This window comes from Triturus cristatus, chromosome 11, assembly GCF_964204655.1.
Source record: "Triturus cristatus chromosome 11, aTriCri1.1, whole genome shotgun sequence".
NCBI classification, from domain to species: Eukaryota; Metazoa; Chordata; class Amphibia; order Caudata; family Salamandridae; genus Triturus; species Triturus cristatus.
In genome coordinates this window covers 27,943,442-27,966,150 of record NC_140594.1, presented here as the reverse complement: position 1 = coordinate 27,966,150, position 22,709 = coordinate 27,943,442, and the positions used below count along the sequence as shown (strand labels likewise).

The 22,709-nt window shown below is 48.3% G+C and overlaps 1 protein-coding gene across 2 annotated transcripts in view; it reads right to left on the bottom strand.

Moving 5' to 3' along the window:
• PIWIL1 (piwi like RNA-mediated gene silencing 1) overlaps positions 1–22,709 on the bottom strand; it is a 1,168,338-nt gene that overhangs the window by 570,974 nt on the left and 574,655 nt on the right. For both annotated transcript variants that reach the window (XM_085633654.1, XM_085633653.1), the window contains exon 10: positions 13,109–13,235. In XM_085633654.1, the coding sequence (XP_085489780.1) occupies positions 13,109–13,235 (127 nt within the window). The remainder of the gene's footprint in view (positions 1–13,108; positions 13,236–22,709) is intronic.

Genomic DNA, 22,709 nt, shown 5'->3' with positions numbered 1-22,709 from the left:
CCTTGAAGATGTCCGTTGCTGGTTTGAGGACACCCTTCAACATGGGTAGAGTTTTTATGTTCCTTTCTGAGGATGCGAAAGTATCCATGAGAAAGTCGTCCTCGACGGTGTCAGAGTGGAGTTGCACACCATGATTGGCCGCAGCACGTTCAATTAGGGCGTTGAATGCGGCAGTGTCCTCTGTGGGAGACGTTTTTGCTCCATAGAGTTGCGGGTCCTGTGTATCCATAGGTGCACCCGAGTCTACAGGGTCATCCCAAGCTTGGTCAGGGTCTTGGTGGCCTTCAGGGTCCATCTCTCCGGGGTAGGGGACGTGGTCACCCATGTAGTCCTCCAAAACATCTGTGTCGGAGTGTGTGGGAGAGAAGGACTGTGGATCTTGGTAAGTGGAATGGAGAGGTTCATAAAGAACTGGTTCCGAAGCCACTGGCAGCTTTCTTTTAAGCAGGATCCGGTAGGAGTCCAAAGCTGGCTCTGAAGTTATTCTCCTCTTGTGGAGCATCATCCTGCCGGTGTCGGCGTCGATGATATGTGGAGGAGACGTCTCCGCAGGAGAGCGTTCGGCAGGCGTGAACGTGGTGTGGGTGACTCGTGTTCTGATTTGGAACAGTTTTGGGGCCGTGGATGGCGGCAGGCCAAAAGTGATGTTGGCCGGTGCCGAAGAGGCTGTTGGAGCGTTTATCGGCTCGGAGCCCGACTTGTCCTGGAGGACTGCTTTGTGTTTGGTGCGTTGCGCAGCGACGGGCCGCACCTGGAGCGCCATCGAGTCCTTTGCGCCGACCGGTTCTGCAGAGGCGGGCGTGGACTTCTTCGGCGCCGGTGAGTCGTCGAGTCGAGGGGCGGTAATGGCCGTCGACGTCTTTGATGAGTGTGACTTTGGTGGTGCTGTCCAAGCGGTGTGAGACGCAGCAGGCACTTTGACCTTTGGGGTCGGAGCCGATTGTGTCGGTGCCGGGAGCCGAGCAGGTTTGGTGGCACCGAAGGTCTTTTTCCGTGTGTCGGCGCCGGCGTCGGCTGCTGCAAGCTCGGCGCCGAAATCTCGTTTGGTGCGGTCGGTGCCGACGGATTTTGCTGGCGTCGAAGGGGTGGTGGGCCTCGATCCGACAAGCGCCACTTTTGGTTTCGGTTTCAGTTGAACCAAGAAAGCTTTCGGTTTCGATGAAGGGAAACCAGCCGTTTTGGGCAGTAATGGCTGCCGCTGAATGTCCGAGGCCGGGCCAGAGGGCGGGGCCGAAGGACTACGGGATAGGTCTTGGGTAAGGCCCGAAGGCGATCCCTCGACCAGAGCCATAGACTGGCGCACTGGGATATCCTCAGTGTGTACGGGTAGGCCTTGCTCGTCACCGGAGCTACTCTCTTCGGCCCCCAAGGCCTCATTGTAGTCTCCTACCTCGGTGTCGGCTTCATCTCTGGAAAAGAGTTGTTCTTCGACGTCTTCCGATCCGGAGTCGTGTTCGGAAGCGGGGCTGGAGGGTAGGTTCTCCACGTCTTGGACATCTTCGGCGCTGAAGATGTTGGCCGGGGCCGGTGCCGCTTGCTGCGCTTCGAGTCTCGCTGCTCTTCGATTCCGGAGAGTCTTCTTGGATCGGAATCGGGCACAAGCCATACATGTAGATTCGTCGTGATCCGGTGAAAGGCATTTGTTGCACACCGGATGGACGTCGATATGGGGATATTTCGCATTGCATACAGGACACCGCTTGAAAGGTGTCCTCGATTCCATCGTCGATGACGGGTCGATGGTCGTGTAAAATGCGAAAAAAGTTGGTTCTGGAAGTTAGTAAACTAACAAGACACTATCGATACCGATCGGGAACAGTATCGACGCGAACTAAAGGCCTTTTGGCCTGGAAAAAGTTTTTCCTAACTTGAGTCAAGATAAGCACATCCGAACCCAATGGCGGAAAAAAACAATTTGAGGATGGAGGATGCCCATGCGCACTGTAGTCCAGGGGAGGAGTCACCTATCCCAGGATACTTCGAAGACTCTTCCAGGACAACAACGTGCAAACATCCGGACCCAACACTAGGCGGCGATCTATGCACAGATATGAATTCAGCAGCCCACATGCCTCGAACACTAGTATTCATCCCTCTAGCATCTAATGCACATTTAATGGAATTGTTGGTAATGGGTTTTCCCTCATTAACTATTTTCTACCCCTTTTCCTGTGTTCCGCTGTTAGGTATTGGAGGAGCCCCTCCATTTCGTTCTAGTGAGCACTGTCATATCTAGCTAATAGGGCCTGGATGTTAGCTATGCGCCAATGGTAACTTGCTTGTGCAGCCATATGTTTCCCGGAAGCATCAATTAATTTAGATTATTATTCTGAAGGTGGTGCATCTCCTGATATTTGGGAGTTAGCTCTCTTTCTTGCGATAAAGACTACCAGATGAGTCTGAGGTTAACTGACTTCTAATATACATAGGATCTAATGGTGCAGCCTTCTATTTTCTGTCATGGTGTTATGACTTCATCTTTGACAGGGTCTTTAAAAATGTCAATGTGACTTAATGAGTGGTAGGTCTTGTGCCCCTCTTTGTACATTGACGTTACAAACAGGAAATCCTCTCTATTGTGTCCTTATATAAGGAAACCCGATGGAAAACTGCTGCCCTTAATCCTAAATCCTGATATGCAGAAGCATTATCAGGTAGTGATGGTCATGTGGGATAGAGATCAGGGTCTGTATACTCTTGTGGTTCAACATCACTGTCACCCAAGCATCCCCCAGGGTGTACATTTTGTGGTATATGCTCACCATCCCATCTATTATGGGAGAGAGAGGAGACATATTGTCTGCCTCAGGTAATTGTGGTGAGTGAGGTGGTGGTGTTGTTTGTGGGTGAGGTGAACTTGGAATAGGGGTGTATAATGGGCTAATGGCAGAATCCTTCTTTGGAGGCTGTAGAGGAACTCCCAAAGCGTCCTGGAAAGATAACTTTATTAAGAGTGAGAATTTGATGGCTGAAGCACCATTTTCTTAGCTCGAGGCTTAATCTAGAGTGTTATTTTGCTTCATGTCAACATGTTCTTGCATTAGATAGAGGGTCCGCTCCAGTGGCGATTTCGGTCCAAAAACTAACTGTTGGACTTGGCCCTTTTGGCAGGTTCACCCATGAACATTTTTTTTGCCTTAAGCTCCGACATAGTGGTAGTGATTTTAGGCCTCTGCGCACGTTAGCACTGTGGCCCAGTGTAAAGTGCGTGCTCTTAGTGCGTGTGGTGAGATTGGCCTGCCCTTCCATAGGAATGCATGGGGAATGTGTGTCCATGGTAATTCCTGGTATGAGAGGAGTGCAGGGGCGAGTTTAATATGTATGAGTTCGTGAGAATAAATGCTGTGCAACGGAGTGCACAGATTTATGGCGACTGGTGGAGAAGAACAATAGTTACTTACCTGTAATCTGTGGTTCTCCAGTATTGGTGTCTTTCATAGGTTCACATGCCTGAATCATTACCAGTCGTCGGAGTGGGAGTCCAACGGTACATAAAAAAGCAATAATCATGCATAAAATAACCAAAAAACCTTGGTAACCTGAAAACAGGAAGTAAAGTAGCCTAAGCTACAAGGAAAAACACTTCCACACCTATGACTATCAAGTCATTATGTACAGTCCAAACTGCAGCCAATTAGTCGACAGCACCCACCAGAATGTTCTCCTCAGAGGCTCAGGCTCTCAGATTTTCTCGCACAGGCATGAACCAAAACATAATAGCCTAAAAGCCTCTGAGGGGAGGTGGGCGGGTTGCAAGTGAATCTATGAAAGACACCAATACTGGAGAACCACAGATTACAGGTAAGTAACGATTGTTCTTCCCCAGTATTTAGGGTGCCTTTCATAGATTCACATGCCTGTATCAGAGTAGATAGCAGTACGTAACACCATGCTCATAAGACTCTTCTTTTGTATCATAGACAATATATATTATCAAACAGAATAACTATAGAGAAATACATGTGTGCTTCAACATATGTAGAACAATTTCAAGATAGAAACAGTAAGGAAAAGCGTCTCATAGAAAAGCATAGTGGAGGAGGGAGAACAGAGGCTCACCACCCCATTTGAAAAGATTGCGCAGAACAGCTTGTCCCACTGATGCATCTGCATCGCTTGCAGCTTCCAAACAGTAGTGACTGGTAAACGTGTGTCTGTTGGACAATGTTGCCGTTTTACAGATCTGATGAAGAGGCACACCGGCAGAAAGAGCTGTGGATGACGAAATTGCTCTTGTAGAGTGCGCTCTTGGGGTCGCTTGTAATGGTCTTCCCGCTTGATCATGGCATAAGCAAATCGCAGCAGAGATCCAACGAGCAATGGTTGGTTTTGAGACAGAATGTCCTTGGCGTGGTTTGCCATATGCCACAAAGAGTTGGTCTGATTTGCGTATTTCTGCTGTCCGTTGTAAGTAGAACTTGAGACATCTTTTGATGTCAAGGGAATGCAAAGCCCTTTCTGCAGCTGTGAGCGGATTTGGGAAAAAAGTCTTTTAAATTATAGGTTCATTAAGGTGGAAATCCGCCGGGACTTTTGGCATGAATTTTGGGTTAGTGCGCAACACTACAGATTTGGATGTAAATTGTAGAAAAGGTGGATGAATAGTGAACGCTTGGAGGTCACTAACTCTTCTGGTTGATGTTAAAGCTAGTAACAAGGAAACCTTCCAAGAAAGGGACTTTAAATCCACCTTGTGAATAGGTTCGTAAGGGTGCCGCATTAGTGTAAGCACTATATTAAGGTGCCAAGAAGGAGGTGGACGTCGAATAGGGGGGAACATCCGGGACAACCCCTTGAAGAATTGTTGAATGACTATTTGAATAAAGAGAGTTAACACCATCCTGCTGAAACCTTGAAATTGCTGCCAAGAACACCTTTAGAGTAGAATGGGAGAGCCCAGACTTCGCCAATTGTAGAAATTGTAGAAAGAATGGTAGAATTTGTTCTGGTCTTGCCTGAATAGGGTGGATATTGGCAGACTGACACCACATGCAAAATCTCTTCCATTTTAGTTTGTAAATTTTAATCGTAGCAGGTGCTCGAGCATTAGCTAAAAGTCTGGAGAAATATCTAGTTGTGCAAATTCAAGGTGTTGAGGAGCCATGCCGCTAATCTCAGCGATGCTGGGTTCGGATGACAAATTTGTCCGTTCTGGAGGGTCAGAAGGACCGGAATCGGCCAGAACTGGATGGGCTCTCACTCCGAGAGGAGAAGTTCCGTAAACCAGTACTGGCGAGGCCACCTGGGAGCAATGAGTATCATGCGGCAAGGTTGTTTCTTGATCTTGCGTAGAACTCGTGGAACCAACGGAATCGGTGGAAAAGCGTAGGCATATATTTGTGACCAATTCATCAAAAGCGCATTTCCGAGCAAATCTTTGTGGGGAACCCAACTTGCAAAGAATGGGCATTTGCGGTTCTGGCTGGTTGCAAAGAGGTCTAGATCGGGATGCCCCCATTCTTAAAACACCCTGTTTAGGGATGGTTGGTGCAGTTCCCACTCGTGGTTTGATGTTGTGGATCTGTTGAGGGAATCCGCCAGAACACATGAATGGCTTTGAGGCTGATTTTGTGACTAATCGCCCAATCCCAAATCTCTTGTGCTTGCCGAGGTAACAGGGCTGACTTTGTCCCGCCTTGTTTGTTCAAGTAATGCATACTTGTCGTATTGTCCGTTCATATTAGTATGGATGTTCCTTTGCTGATGGTTCGAAACGATTGTAGAGCCAAGAATATGGCTCGTAACTCTAGAAGGTTGATATGCCACCTTTTTTGTTCCAAAGTCCACCTGCCGTTGACTGTCATCCCCTGAAGGTGCGCCCCCATCCCTCGAGGGAAGCATCTGTGGTTATGATAAAATCCGGAATTTCGATTAGAAATGCACATCCTTCTTTCAAGGTTTTTATCTTGCTCCACCAATGAAAGACTTCCTGCATCCGAAGAGTGATGCGAACGATGTCCTCGAACGATCCCGAAATCTGGAGCCATTGAAGGTGGAGTTCCTCCTGCAGTGGCCTCCTTCTGTAACGGCAGTTGGGAACCAGAGGAATGCAGGAAGAAATCATTCCCAGGAAGGACTTGTACAAACGGACTGAAACGCACTCTTTTGACAGCAATGAGCACGCGAGGTTGAAGATCTTGACTTGTCTTTCTTTTGGGACAAAGACGTGGGTCAGTTTTGTGTCCAATGTTGCTCCTAGAAAAGTCCTTATCTGCGATGGAGTCAAATGAGACTTTTCGAAATTTATGGAAAGACCGAGACTGGAAAAGTAGCAGACACTCCTGAACATGTCCGGATGTTGTTTAATTCGCCTTGATAAGGCAGTCGTCTAAGTACGGGAAAATTTTAATGCCCTGCAGGCGAAGGCGTGCGGTGACAGGCGCTATGACCGGAGTCCAAATGGAAGGACTCTGAATTGAAAGTCTCTGCCAGCCATTCTGAACTGTAGAAATTTTCTGTGTCTGGGAAAGATCGGCACATGAAAATAAGCGTCCTGGAGGTCGAGGGTGGCCATGTGATCCCCGCCAAAAGTAATTGTAGAATTTCTTTAAGTGTTAACATTCGGAAGGACAGCTTTTTAAAGAATTTGTTGAGGGCGCGATGGTCGAGAGTAACCGAGGCAAGACTGCTGGGAGAGAATTTGGTGTCGCCATGATTTTTAAGCCTTCTTTCCAGATAAAATCTATTATTGGAATTGTTCTGATCGGTTTTCTCGGTTGGTCCTTATAATCGTAAAGAAAGCAGTCATCTTTCTTTGCTTCCATTGGGATAAGAAATCTCTTTGTTGCACTCTCCATAAGGAGATGAAAACTTCCGATATCCACGGGGGCCGGAGCAGTCGGTGACAGAGTTTGAATGTGATATTCGTTCCACTCCGACAGCACTGAATGGTCATCCACCTCTCCCTCTTCCCTGTCATCATCAGTTGTATTTGCGTCATGGGAATGACGAGATGGCAGTGGAGAAGGTGGTCTGGGAGATTGGAAAGAGGGTATGGGAACACGCTTGGCATAGGAGTCGATGGAGGAAAGCGCCGATAATAGTCCTGCAACATATATTGTAAATTGTTCAGTAGTTCTAAAGGCATTTGTGCTGAAAGAACTGAGACAGGAGGTGGAGGTTGAGGCTCAGTACCTGGATCTTCCTCCTGGTCGTCATCCTGATATTTAATAAATTCTTCTGATGGACTCTTTCCAGTGCGGAATCCGTCATCCTCTCCAGATTCGTCCTTCTCATCCTCCTCTTCATAATCTAACAGCTATTCCGGTAGCTTCAATGGTGATAGGGCTTTCAAAGAGGAGCCACGACGTTGAAGAGAAGCCGCTGTCGAAGGCTGGCTGGTTGAAGCAGACGCTGATGTTGCAGTCCAAACCTGCAAATCTGTGCAGGAATATAGGAGAGGCGTCGACGAGTACGCCGTCGACGGGACCGTCGACTATGGCGGTGGTGGCAATAGGATGTGCGCTGATGAGGAAGCAGTCTTCGACGACTAGGCAACTTTCGTCGACGAGATGTTAGCCGTCGACGAGGCAATCTTCGTCGACGAGGACGAAGCAATCTTCGTCGACGAGGAACGTTTTGTCGTCGACGAGTCAGTCTTCGTCGACAGGGCAGCCGTCGACGGCGCGGTAGTCTTCGTCGACGAGGTGCCCGTCAACGAGAAAGTCTTCGTCGACGAGGTGGGCGTCGACGCAGCAGTCGTTGACGAGATCTTCTTTGTCCTTACCGTCAACGGAGCGGAGACGAGAGATGACACCTCTTTCGTTGACGAGATGGGTCTGACAGCCACGGAGATCAGCGTAGACGGAGACGTCATAATTATCTTCGGTCTCGGAGACGAGAATGTAACCGTCTACGTTTATGTAGCGTCGACGATGATAATAGTCGACGAAGGAGCCGTCGACGACTGCATTTTTACCGGAGGTAAATCTTTGTCAGGAAATCGTTTAGGTGCCAGAGACTTTGCTGATTTCCTCGGGGGCATAGCAGGCTTGGATTTGGTAGGTGGAGAAGCCTTCTTTAAAGAAGTAGAAGAAGACTTGCCAGAGTCCTTAACAGGCTGAACCTTCCTCAACACCTTCGCCCCAGGAGAAGATAATTCTTCTTCAGCCATCCTCTTTCTGGAGAATACAGAGGACCCAGAGGCTGCACTTTCTACCTCAGATAAAGGGTTATCCTTGTCCTTAATCTTCTGTAGCCACAGAAGTAGGTGATCTTTATCCCTGAGGGTTTTCTGAGGGAAGGTCCTGCAGATCTTACAATCCCTCACCTCATGTTCCGGATAGAGGCAGTAGATACACTTCTTGTGAGGATCTTCAGAGAATAGCCGGAGCTTTCCACAGGAGTCACAAGGCATAAAGAGAGACCATTAAGAAGTTGACATCTTGAAGTAAGCAAAAACCTGCAAAAAACTTAAGTACTGAGCAGAGCTCAGGGAGACTCCCTTCACAAGCCGAGGGGGAGAAAATCTGAGAGCCTGAGGCTTTGAGGAGAACATTCTGGCGGGTGCTGTCGCCTGATTGGCTGCAGTTTGGACTGTACATAATGACTGTGATAGTCATAGGTGTGGAAGTGTTTTTCCTTCTAGCTTAGGCTACTTTACTTCCTGGTTATAGGTTACCAAGGTTTTTTGGTTATTATATGCATGATTATTGCTTTTTTATGTGCCGCGGGACTCCCACTCCGATGACGGGGAATGATTCAGGCATGTGAATCTATGAAAGACACCCCAAATACTGGAGAAATGCCACTTTACAAGTTGGCATTTTTGTGTGCTGTGTGCCTGCCTGCCTGATGTGAACTGCATGTCTGGCTTGTGAGTGACAATGGCTGGATGATGTGGGTGGCTCCAGGAGACCGGGTGAGTCAGCCCAGTGGTGAATAGAGAGATCTGCATGCAGATGGGAGGGAGGAGTTGCACCTGGGACCTGAATAGGGCTGTGCCTTCCCTCCACAATGCCGGCTCCGCCCCCCTGTGGTGCGTCTGATCCCTGAGCCCCCACCTGACAAAGGAGAGAGGAGCCGAGCAAAACAAACTGCTCCAAAGCTCCCCCAAACCAGTTGTAACTGGTTTCCCAAGCCCTGCGCTGTGACAAAGGAAAAGGTTGTATAAAAGAAGGGGTTGTGACCCCATGAAATTGTTCTCTGTTGTGCTGTTTCTTTGACTTGAGGGGAGGGACTGCTGCTGCCGGGCTCCAGGAGGAACCGCCACAAGGGACTGCCTCCCTGCTAGAGGGCCCTGTGAGCTGGCCTGCCTGGGCCCAGCCTTTGCCCCCACTCTACAGGACTTTATGGGCCTTTCAATCGTAGCGCCTTGAAAGCGCTTCATTTTTACTGCAGAGGACTTTTCTGATCCAGGGAGAGCGTGGGCTCCGCAGCGCTGAGCTGCCTTATCTACAGATGGAATCCCAACGTAGGGATTCCCCCGCAATTGCCATTCATCAAGCAGGTGCCCACCCCGCATCTGTGCGCTTTAAAATCCGAGCGGGAGCCCACCCCGCATTTCTGCTTATTCGGGTATAGCGGGAGCCCACCCCGCCTTTGTGTATTTTTGGCAGTGGGAGCCTACCCCGCTTTTACCAGATTAGAGAGATCACCCTGAGGAGAGCCGCCACGTCTGACCGCAGAGACCTGGAAGTCAGGCAAGGCTGCCTGACGTGGGCAGAGCTAAGGTCCAGCAGCGGAAGTTCCCGGGTACCTCCAGAAGGAGATCGGAGCCTTGCAGGCTGCATGCCAGCGTCCTGCTGTGGGCTTACGAGAGGCGGCAGAATCCTGCAGACGGGAGTCCAGCGAGAGACCGGAAGCGTCCTGCGAGCCCCGGTGAGTGGGGGCTCAAGTTGGGCAGCGTCAGTCCTCAGCTGCACCGCCAGTTAGCGGCAGCTGCAACGGTCTGGGCAAGATTTTCTTTGGAAGTCCCGGAGCAGGGCTTTACGGGCACAGTGGTGCCAGGCTGATCTGGCACAGCTGCACCGCAGTTACGGGCAGCGGCTACGTGTGGCGCACTCTTGGGCAATTTGGAGTTCAGTAGTCCCAGAGTAAGGCTCGGCTCCCATCCATGCACCGCGGTGCCAGTGTCTGTTCATTTCCCCCAGCTGTACCGCCGAGGCGGACAGCAACAACGTCTTGGGCAGTTTTGGTGAATTTATGGGTCCCAGAGCAGGAATCATACGTGCACCTTGTGGGTGCTGGCTTCTTTCCCAGCTGCCCCGTCCGACAGTAGGCAGCAGCAATGTCTGGCAATCTTAGGTTTCCGAGTCCCAGAGCGGGACTCCAATGTTGTGGGGCACAGTTTATTTTAGAGTCCCAGAGGGGGCTCCAACTGGCCAGAGTCTGCTAATCTTCACAGTGGCACCGCAGTTGCGGGCAGCTGCAACGTGGGGCTGACTTTGGGAGCATGTTTAGTGCTCCCCAGGCACATTGAGCGCCAGTGCTTGTTTTGCCTAAATTTCCCAGCTGCCCTGCGAGAGCACAGGCAGCTGCAACGTCTAGGGGTATTTTTTATTCCTAAGGAGACGAGATAGGGGTGAGACACTCCTGCCTCTAGCGCTTTGCGTGCTTTTGCAGCAAGCCCCGACTTTGCGGGACATAGGGCATTTGAACCCCTGCGAGAGTCCAGTTGGCCTGGGGCCAGCTTGTGCGTGTGGTGCCCCCGATTTGGGTACCCTGTGTTTGTGCTGATTATTGCCTAAGAGGTTTATGCTTGCGAGGCCTATTGCCTCATAGGATTATTGCAATGTGGTTGTGTGCTAATTATGTCTAACCTAAGGTCATTCAATGCTAATGTGATTCATGCCCGACATGATTTAGGCATCCTATATTCTATGGTGCATGAGCTACTTCTCAGTTTAGTATTTCGCCAGTAGTTACTGGTTGTGCTCTACATTTACTATTTGTGCTACAATTACTGGTGGTGTTCTACGTTTATAATAAATCTTACTTTTACTATTTCTACTAAGTGATGATTCTAACGGTGGTCCATGTGGCCCTGTCATGTGTATATAATCACCTGTAAATATTGCCCAGTGCCAGAGGGCACAGTGTATATTGTGCGATTACCATCTAATGTGTTTTGGGATAATACAAAGGCTATTTTTGATATAACCTTGTGTGGAGTCCTTTTGTGGTGTGCCTAGTGGGTTGCTGCTGTGTGTGTGTTGCGCAAACACTTTACACATTGCCTTCGGGATAAGCCTGACTGCTCGTGCCAAGCTACCAAGGGGGTGAGCAGGGGTTATCTTTGGAGTGTAACTCCCTTGCTCTGACTACAGTGGTGGTTTCTGCCTGGCTTTGGCGCAAGCCTTAGCCAACCAGAAATCCCATTTCTAACACTAACCATTTCAGTGGAGGAACCTTTGATTTAGTTGGAGATGTGGTCGGATCCGAAATGATCTGTCTGGTTCGGTGCCAAGACCGATGATCAAGGGGCTGTAGACCCAGAGGTCACGGAGGTGCAGGCCCCCACTGCAGGTCAAACCTTCCGGGCTGAAACAGAGGACGGGGCTTTCAATTCAGTATTTCGGTGTGTGCCAAAGCCTTTTTGCAGTGGTGGACCATGAGCAGTTTTTTTTGGTCAGAGCCGATGCTTTGGGTCAGAGGTAAAAATACTACTTGTCTGTTTCTTCTGTGCCGGCAGAAGGGTGGCAGAGTACTAATAGGATTGGGACTTGGAATCGGAATCATGGATAGTGATTACTCTTATGCTGCTGAATCTTCCTAGTCTTTCTCTTGTCGTCGACTGAAGGTGTTTGGTACATCATCCACTTGCCTTCGCTACATTTCTAGGCGTCGATCTCAAGGAGTCTTTTTTCATCTAAAAGACTTGCAAGCCTCACAATCGGGTGAGATGCATCGGTTGCAAACTGAGTGTTGGTCGGTATGAGGGATACGAATGACACTTTAGACAGAAGTGGAGCAGAATTTGTTCCATTAGCAGGTCATACTCAACGTTGGAAATGGAGAACAAAAGGCTCAGCTGGGAATGCCAAGTGGGCAGAGGAAGCGAGCCGAGGACCTGACACGCAGAAGGTTGATCGCTCTGACGCAATGAAACTGCACGATTAAGACAATAACGTTGAGTGGAGATCAACTAGGAAACCAAAGGGAGCCCAAAGGAGTCTCGAAACGGAGAGCAAGAGATTACTTTCGAACCAGTCGGAAGAAAAAAAACAATCTGAAGATGGCACTGATGACCATGTGCAGTATTACCCAAGAGGACTCGCACAACCTTGTGATTCGAAGAAAACTTCTTGGAACAAACACCTTGTAATCATCCAAGCCAAACACTAGATAGCGGACTCATGCAAAGCATGTGAATGTAAAGCAGAGGTCTCAAACATACAATTTCTCGATGCGGCAGAAGATTATTAGTCTGTGGATAGAGTAAAGTTGAGTGCTAATTTCTGTAACTGCCTATGCTTTAACTCATGTTTACTTTATGGCATCGTGCATACAATCTTTAGTTAAATTCTTGACTCCATCATGAAAAAATTAAGTTCACATAATACTTACGCCATGATACTTACTTACACCATGATAGGACAGCCTGGCAGCTTTATTCTGTAATCTCACAGCAAACGCCTTTGTTAGACTGGCGTACACAATGTTCTGGTAATTAAGGTGCACCATTATCAAACTCTGGTTTCAGTTTCAAACCGTTTCCAAAGAAAAGAAAGTTAAAAGATGACATTTGCTTTTTGTCTGTGTTATGGATAAACACTTCATGTGCAAATGCCTTTTAAGGAAACACAGACATTTATAATGAAAGAAAAATGTGATGGGTGCTTTAATAAAAAGACAAAAGAAAAGTGTGAAAACTACTTAGAATGCAGTCTTTTGCAGTATACATAGGAAACGGACAAAAGAAGCAATGGTGGCAGACATCTGTGGTTTAAAGCGCCCACTGAAGCGGGTTCTAAAGGGCAAGAGGGGCACTTCTGGCAAAACCAAGTGAAGTGAGTGTGGTATCAAACGAAAATTCTACCACAAGAACCATTTACTAATACTTTCATTTAAAACAATGGTTACAGCAACCCGCTGTGTCACTGGGTACGGGTGCACACAATATTGTTCATATTGGTGAGTAGTGATAAACAGTGAAAGATTTTAGTACCTGTGAGATAGCAGAACTCTGGAATCAAGATTATTGGACCAGGAACAGATCCTTCTGGGCCACGCTTTCTTTTCGGCTGACTTACAATTGCAGGTTGACTAAGATCGGTGATCTCAAGGTTGTATTGCTGTAAACAATTAAGAACTTTAAACAATTGCAATTCATCACACACTATAGCATGGCAATATTTTCTGCATTGAATATGTGGAGCAGCAGATGTGATAGCCTGAAGTTATGGCACACTAGCTTAAGTCAGGGAAGTAATGGCAATGAAGAAAATTATTGGAATCATTTTTATATATCGATATTCCTTTTGTTTAGCAAATTTAGCAAAATAGGCCTGATGAACGAGTTAATTACCTTCGGTAACTATGTATCTGGTAGAGACAGTCTAGCCGCAGATTCCTTAACTTAGAATATCTCGAGGCATCAGACTGGATCCAGAAAATGTTCTGCTGCAGCACCTCTGTGCGTCGGCGCCACATGGCTCCACCCTGACGTTGTCAACGGAAGTGAAGTCAGTGGAGCCATATATGCCTCCCCCGACGCGCTGACATCAGTTTTCTTCGGAGAGACTTATTCGCACCACAACGCGGAGCCACCACCAAAAACCGTGGCAATATGGTAACAGTGTGCATAAAAGATAGGAAAAGCAAAGGAAAGCGAATGGTGAAAAACAGCACCATAAAGCACAGTGCCAGGCACCATATAAAGAAAACGAGCAAAGGGAAAAAACACAGTTCCGCTTTGAGGAGCAATCCCTGAAAAGCGAATGCCATACTTCCCCCGGAGCTAGAAGAGGATGTGAGAAAAAACATTGCGGCAAACAACAGAAGTCTGTAACCTGAATAGATAACTGTGAATGACACAAGTCTGGAACCAATGAGCAAAGACAATCCCTCACAAGACGGCACTAGGCATGGACGTCGTATCCAGAGTTGAGATCCAGTAGACCGGGGCAGAGCCAATGGATTTCAAACCACCGAGCGACTGGGGAGGTAGGAGACCCGAAGGAGATTAAGAAGCGGTGAGATGGGAGGGGGGAGAGGAGGAAATCCCCCACTGGATAACCCAGGGCATAGGGATGTAAAGGGACACCAGACACATGAGCATACCGTCCCATCACGAGAACGGGCAAAATGGAGCAAGCAAAACAGTATCAATTATTCTGTGTAGGAGCGAAGGGAAAGATGTCACACTGCAGAAAGATAAAGCCACCCAGAGGGAGGCGAATGCAGGAAGCCAAACCTGAAAAGGTCCTCGCAGAGCGGGGAGGACGGGCGGGCGTTAAGGAATCTGCGGCTAGACTGTCTCTACCAGATACATCGTTACCGGAGGTAACTAGTTCATCTGATAGAGACATCTAGCCGCAGATTCCTTAACTTAGAATAGATACCAAAGCCGTACCCATAGAGGAGGCGGGCCTATTACTGTACCCCACCAAGTTCCTGAGGGAACGTACCAGTCAGCAGTTGACGAAATACAGTGGAGACTGCAAGCTAGCGCAGACACACCCGACCATGAAGCTCCAAAAAGAGCGTTAACAACTGGAGGCAGGATACCGCAAGCCATCCAAGACCGCAGGAAAACCCGGTATGTATACTGGGTTGAGAGAAGAGAACGTAAAGTTAGAATGCAGGAGCGGAAGTTAGAGGTCTTGGCTTCGTCAATATGGTAATGAATGGATCTGCATACTCCGATGTGCTGACTGACATAAGAGACAGAGAGACGACAAACCGGTATGACAGAGTGAGCACAGATCAGGGTAGTACCTACAACAGTGAAAATAAGCATCCTAGAACCTATTCCGGCTAAAAGACATGGGATAGCATTGGCAGGATACCGACCAATGGTCCTAAAGAGCCGTAAGAATCAGGAACACAGTATACTACAGCACGCAGTCGCCCCTTCGCCAGACAGGAGAGAGGGCCTACGGCAACAATTAGGAGTTCCCAACACAGAACTACAGGAATAATAAGCGTCATGTGGAAGACCGGAACATATGCATACCTTGAAGGTAGAACCAATCTAGGTATAGGACAACACCCATCTGTAGGGTAGTTTAATTAGCCACAGAGGGGAAGGAGGCATTATCGGTTGAGCTGGCCTGCGCGAAGACACCGCAGGAAGGGATGTGCGTATGCGAGTTTGCTGTGTGAGGAACATAGGGTAAGAAAAAAACAGTGTAAAAGGACGCTGCACGTGATTAAACACATGGGTATGTGAAAGAACCCAGTCATATGGAAGCCAAAGTAGTTTGGGCAACATTTAGAGCCGAAAGCGACACCCGCTACCCTCCCAGGAGGAGCCAAGCTGCTCCAGGAGACAAAGGAAGAGGCAGAGCCAGAGAGGAAAATGGGAACATTTAGGCCAATCCAAATGGCCCAGAGACCCAAGAAGCAAGTATCCTGAAGAGAACACTCCGTCAAGAGCATTACAGTAGGAACCCAATGCAGAAATGTGGAAACCACCAGGGTAGAATGCCTCAGGAAAAAATTCCTGTTTACAAAAGTGCTCAAAAATGGTGTGCAGAAGAACGCACAGCACAACGCACATGGGGCAAAGAATCCCCGTGTCAGAGGATGAAACTCAGACAGGGCTGAAGTACGCAAAAGTAATACCCAACCTAAAAGTGAGGGTATAACAAGCATCGCAGAAGCGGGATAAAGAACAAAAACACCCTATGAAGCAAATCACACCAGGGTGCCAACTTCATCCCAGCGCGAACTGGGAGTCAGTAGAGAAATAACTGCGCCTGGACGGAACCAAACAAGGCTCCCAGAGGACAGCGGTTGGTAAAAGGAAAAAGCCAGACGCAGCCTGAAAGTAGTACGGCGAACCGTAGACCATAACTTGAAGCGCCAGACAACAGCACCTACATACACATGCGGGATGCATACAGCAGAAAAAGAAGACCGGATGATATATAAAGAATCCCCGGTGAACAATACACCCCAGGCGTGTACGTTATGAAACACACCACATAAGGTGAGGCTTAAACCAAACAAGGGCCCTCTACCGGGCCAATGGAGGCAAACAGGGAGGCACATCCGCCCAGACCATTTGGGTGTTAAGTCATCAACCCAAAGTTGCAAGGAAGGAAGGCAACCTTGCCAATTAAGGAAAGCAATATAAAGTCACACATAATGTGACAAAACAGGCTCACAAAGCCAAGAAAACGTGGTCTCTAAGGCCAGGGAATCATGGGAGACCAGACATAAGGCGGGAGACCGCTGAATGCACAAGTTACTTACTTGTGAAACGATATATCTCTAAGAGACATTAGTTAGTGATAGATTCCTTACCTTAGAATATCCCCAGGCATCAGACTGGATCCAGAAAGGTTTCGTCAGCAGAACCCCTGCGCGTCGGCAGGCATCGTCGTACGGCTCTGCGTACGTCGCTGGCATTGTATCCGCCAAGATGACGTCATCGGAGCTACATAGACACGCGCGCTAACGTCAGTTCTGTATACAACTTTTCCGCGCCAGGAGAGCAGTCATGCCAGAGACAGACTACTGGTGCAATAGAACTAGGGCCCTAAAAGTGATGACCTGAACCCTAGAGAACAGTTCGCAGAACAGGGATCATGGGTGGGCAGTAAGGAATCTATCACTAACCAATGTCACTTACAGATATATCGTTACACCAGTAACTTGTGCATCTGAAAGAGACACGTTAGTGAAAGATTCCTTACCTTAGAATACATACCCAAGGAATACCAATCCCGGTGGTGGGTCTGCGCAGTGAGATCACACCAGAAAGTCACGGAGTACTTAACTGCCAAAGAAGCTGTCTCTCCAGACCAGACTGTCTAGGCAATAGTGCTTAGTGAAAGTATGCAACGAGACACAAGTGGCCGCCTGACAGTTGTCTTGCAGGGGGACACCGCGTCCCAGTGCTGTAGTAGCTGCTGTCACCCTGGTAGAATGGGCGCTCAGCCCAACCGGAGGTTCCTTTTTAAACAGAGAGTAACATGCTTTAATGCACAAGACAACCCATTGAGAGATAGTGCGCTTGTACACAGCCTGGCCTTTCTTGGAGCCCATGTAGCCAACAAAGAGCTGGCCATCCACCCGGAACTGTTGTGTGCGGTTGAGATAGAACGAAAGCGCACGTTTAGGGTCCAGACGGTGGAGCCTTTCCTCTTCTCTTAAAGGGTGCGGAGGCAGAAAGAAAGAAGGCAGAGTGATGGTTTGCACTTTTGGTAGAAAGGAGGGACAAGGTCGAAGCATAACCTTGTCCGGATGAATCGCCAGGAAAGGAGGTTTGCAGGAAAGAGCCTGGAGCTCACTCACCTGCCGAGCGGAGGTGATGGCCACCTGGAAGACAGTTTTCAAAGTTAATAACCGCAAAGTACAGTTATGAAGAGGCTCAAAGGGAGGGCACATCAAGTATGTGAGAACCAGGTTCAAGTCCCATTGAGGCATGACAAAAGGAATAGGAGGAAAAAGGTGAGTAATGCCTTTGAGAAATCTATTGACAACTGGGGACTTGAAAAGGGACGGCTGATTAGGTAGCCTAAGAAAGGCTGAAAGAGCAGAAAGGTAGCCCTTGATAGTGCCCAGAACAGAGCCCTGCTGGGCCAAAGAAAGGCACAATAGGACCTCAGAAAGAGGGGCAGCAAGAGGATCAACAGATGTTGCTGTGCACTATGCCACAATTTTTTTTCCCCCACCGAAAGGCGTATACCGTTTTACTGGAGGGACGCCTGGCTGCCAGAATCACATTACAGACTTCGAGAGGCATGTCAAATGGAACCAGCTGTCGCTGCTAAATCTCCACGCAAGGAGGTGGAGGCTGGACAGGTTTGGGTTGAGGACCGTCCCCTGTTGCTGCGACAGGAGATCCTCCCGAAGAGGCAGTCGGATCGGGGGATCCACACTCATACTGAGTAGCCTGGGATGCCAAACTCTTTGAGCCCAGTCCGGAGCTACAAAAATGACTTGGGCCCGGTCGCGCCTGATCTTCAGCACACTGGGCAGAAGTGGTATAGGCGGAAAGGCGTACAACAGACCGCAACTCCACTCGCGACGAAAAGCGTCGCCTAGCGAGTGCCACCTTGGAAACGCCACCGCGCAAAACTGCTGACATTGCGCGTTCTCTTTGGTGGCGAATAGATCTAACCAAGGTTCTCCCCACTGCTGCAAGAGACCTTGCACCACCTCCGAGTAAAGACGCCATTCGTGACCCAACATGCACCTGCGGCTGAGTTCCACCGCCCTGGCGTTCAGGGTACCTGCCAATTTTTGAACCACCAAGGAAATGCCTTGACATTCCAGCCACGTCCAGAGACGTAGATCTTCCGGATATAGGGTCCATGACCCCACCCCGCCTTGTTTGTGGCAGTACCACATGGCGGTGGTGTTGTCTGAACACCTGCACTACTCTCCCCTTGACAGAGGGAAGGAATGCTTTGAGTGCAAGTAGGATCGCCCTAAGCTCCAAAAGATTGATATGGAGTTGGACTCCGCCAGAGGCCTCTGGTCTCCGCCTCTCCCATGTGGCCGCCCCATCCCAGGAGGGATGCGTCCATCACTACTGTGTGCTCTGGTTGAGGAAGGGAGAGGGATCTGCCGCTGACCCAACGCTGGTTCGTGAGCCACCACTACAAGGCCTGTGCAGTGCCCTCCAAGATCTGGACGTAGTCTGACAGGTTCTCCCGATGCTGCGTCCACTGAAACTTCAGGTCCCACTGCAGAGCCCGCAAAAGCCATATGGCATGATTGATAAGCAGGATGCAAGAGGCCATGAGGCCCAGCAGCCTCAGTGTCTTACTTACCGAAACCCGGGACAAGGGATGAAAGATTGGAATGAGGTAATTCAGTTTTCCGATCCCGTTCTTATTTAGCCACCATTTTGTGTCACGCCGCCATTTTGTGTTGCCCTCACTCAGGCAGCAGGGTGAACGAGGTGTTGTTTTCCCTCTTCCTACTGCAAAGTATCAAATAACCTCCTGCCTCTGTTTAAAGCTGGTGTCAGGGTCTGGCCGACTCCACTAATCCTCGTCTGGTTTGACTGATCCCTGTCTCGACTATCTGTTGGTTCGCACCATTCTTTCCTGACTTTATCTTATCCCCTGGCCTTTGCTATTCTTTACTCATATTCTCTCATTTCACAACTGTCCTCCGGGGCATACAAATGCGTCCTGCCACCTGCAAGTCGAATTATAAACACTACCACTGATTAACTTGTGGGGAAGGGTGACAAACACAGTTGGAAGAGAGACTTATTTAAGTTACTTAATATCTTGTTTTCACATTCTTCTCATTGGTTAACCCTGTATGCATTGGGAGTGTTCTTTGTGAATATGTGTGTTATAAAAGATTGTGCGCCACGAAGTAAAGTGGCAGTCTCCCAAGAACATACTGAGTGTACTTCTGGGACAACTGTACTTAGCTGCAGCTAATAAACCTTATCTTCTACGCCTAACGGAGTGTCCCGTGTCTCTGTTTGACAAAGCAGGTGAACTCAGGAGATTAAGGCGTACCCTGCGCCGCCAGGCCCATAAGGTCCCGGTTCTTCAAATTGGCACCCGAACGTTGGCCGGCTTCAGAGGTAGCAGTTTTGCCCGAGGATCATGAGGAGCCCCGCAAGAAAACTCTGGAGGAATCGAGAACGACGTCAAGCGACCCCTGTATGTCGAAGTGGTCCGAAGGTCTTTTGCAGCGCGGTTTCTCCTTTCTGACGGCTGCTAACGACTGCTGCCTTGACTGCCGCCCTGCTTTGGTCCCTTTGATGAGGTTTGGTATCGCGAGTCATTAGACGGGCCTCTGTTGGCGTAAGAAGACACTTAGTTAAGTATTGTAGCTCCCACTATTTTGTTTTGATTTGGGTCTTTAATTCAGCTATTGCAAAAGCCGAAGCCGAGGGGTGAGTACGTTTGTGCTGTATTATTTGATTTAACCCCTTGATGTTTGTGAACAGTCCAGTAAAATAACGATGCCTGGTCTGAGTAAGTTTAGGAAGTTCTGTTGCCTTGGTTGTAATAGGGATTCCCGGCTGGAGGACTCTTGTCCGTGTCCTCCAGTTGGAACTCCCACCTATGAGCTTTATTCAAAACATTGTGTCGGCCACATTGCCTTTAATAAGGAATGGATCCAATACAGGAAGAACGATGGCGTTCTACAGTGGCCACAGAATGGTAGTTTTGAGCCTGACATATTAGACAATTTGGAAGCGATATTGTTCAAAAGACAAGCCCGGCCGGCAATGTTTGACTCTTTCCGCCTCTGGCATAAGGAAGCCAAACAGAAAGAAATTAAGCAGGCAAAACGAGATAAGAAAGCACAAAATATGACGATTATACAGGCTGCCCAGCAGTTTAAAGATAATGAGATTGATAATGCAATGGAAATTTCAGAGAGACAGCATCATATGGCAATAGATAGATGCTATCCGGTGTTGCCTAATTTCCCTTCTGATAAAAGTAAGGATCTGGAGGAAGACCCTTTGATGTCTCACCTATTGAGATTGCCTCCACCCTATGTACAAGGTGCTAATGCACCCCCGTTGTTACAACCTGTTCAGTTGCCTGTTGTCCCCCCACCTGTTCCGGTTCTTTCACATTTGCCCCTTCCGGTATTGCCACTCCCACCTCCTGTGCCACCGATTCCTTTGTCTCCATCTCCTGAACATCAATCTCCTTTGCCTTCGGCTCCCCTTATAACTGCAAGTTCCTCTCCTGTATCGCCTAATACCTTGTCCCCTGTCCTTATGTCTAATTCTCCTACTGTGCGCAAACGAATAACAGATACTGTCTCAGGTTTTTTTGTCCCCTTTCTTTGGTACTCTGAACATGTCTCCGGCTTTTTCTCGAAGACAGTCTCGTAGTCAACTTCCAGGTTCCGACGAACGGGTGGCGTTGGACTCTCTCGCTCGCAAATGGATCGAGAAGAGTCCCCAGTATAGTGTGAAAGATATCATGATCACCTTTCATCAGTAGGATGCGCCCACGCAGAGATATGTATTTAATGTTATGTGTGACACTCTTGCTAAAGGATGGGAGGATACGGATTTGGGTTTACTTCCCCAGGGTCTGTTGGATGTTCAGGCTAATTTCGATAAAGGACTCAATGTGGGTTCTAAGGTTGAGGACGCCGTAAGGACACTTGTTACTTTTAGGTCCTTATTTTCTTCACAAATTCTCGATTCTGATCCTGCTGTTCGGCAGACATTGAAACATTACCCAATGAGAGAGGTTCCTCCGATATGGAGGGAAGAGGTTGCGCAAGCAGGTAATAATCCAGCTATTCCCGCTCACTTCCAGCGTATATGGGTACATGTCCCCTGGAAGAGATCTGATGTTTTGGCCCTCAAACAATCTTTACCGGATCCCCGTAAAGACCCTGCTGGTAACTATAAAGAATTGTCCCAGACTGTTGTTGCCTGTATTGTGAATTTAGCCGATATGACATGTTGATGGGAAATGTAGTCCCACAAGCGGTATGGGCTCGGATTCATAGAGAGGATCACGTTCAAGAATTGAGTGGTACATGGGCTGCTATAACTGCCTCGGATAGAGCACAAGTGGTTGGTGCTAAGCCTGATGTTTTGATCACAGAACTCTCTGGTAGGATTATTACTTTAATGAAAACAATGATGCCCGCCTTACGGGTTAATTGGGATTAATTAGCTGCGTGTAGACAGACTAAAGATGAGTGTCTCCGATTTCTTCACTCGTTTTGAGGAGACGTTTATTGATCACAGTGGTCAGGATATGACTACGGAGGGTGGACAGCGATTATTTGTAGATAAATTTGTATTTAATTTGCTCCCCGAGTTGTCACATAAATTAAAAGACTCTGAAAGTTCATGGGCTGTTTCTTCTGCTCAGATATTGGCTACTGCTCAATATTACGAAAACAGGGACAAAGAGGAAAAAAGACAAGCAAAGAAAAAGACTAAAGAATTAAAAACGAAGGTTCTTCTGCAACAAGCTTATCCTCCTCGCTCTGCTCAGCGCCAGTTTCAACAGCCTCCCCAGTTTCAGAGGGTGTTTCAAAAGCCTGAGCCCTATATTCCGCGGCCTTTGTTAGGTCCTAACCAATGCGCCTATTGTAGGGAGGAAGGTCATTTTAAGAATGGCTGCCCGGTTTTATTACAGCGTAATGGAGGACTATCTACTCCATGAGGTCGTGGTGGTTTCCAGTTAGCGCCCAGGGGTAGAGGTCGAGGTATGTCGCCCAAGACACAGCGTTCCCTTCCACCTCCACATTCTATGAACTACTTTGATCAGCAAAATACTCAGTCTACACAGTATTACAATGATGATTACTATGTTGAAGGTGATGATGACGGTCTTCACGCTAGCTAGGACAGCCATAGACAAAGTGAGGAAGTTGTATCGATTCCAGTAGATCAGAATGGGCCTTATGTTAATGTCACTACAATGGGTGTTTCAGAGCCATTTCTTTTAGATACTGGTGCGATGAGAAGTTCTATTATTCACTCCAAACTCCCTGGGTCACCTTTGTCTGGCTTAACAAACGTATACGTAGGATTTTCTGGCGCCCGAGTTCGTAGCCCGGTCTCTTGTCCTCTGCCTATTTCAATTGGTTCTTATGATTTGGAAGCTTCGCTTCTTTTAACGACTGGTTGC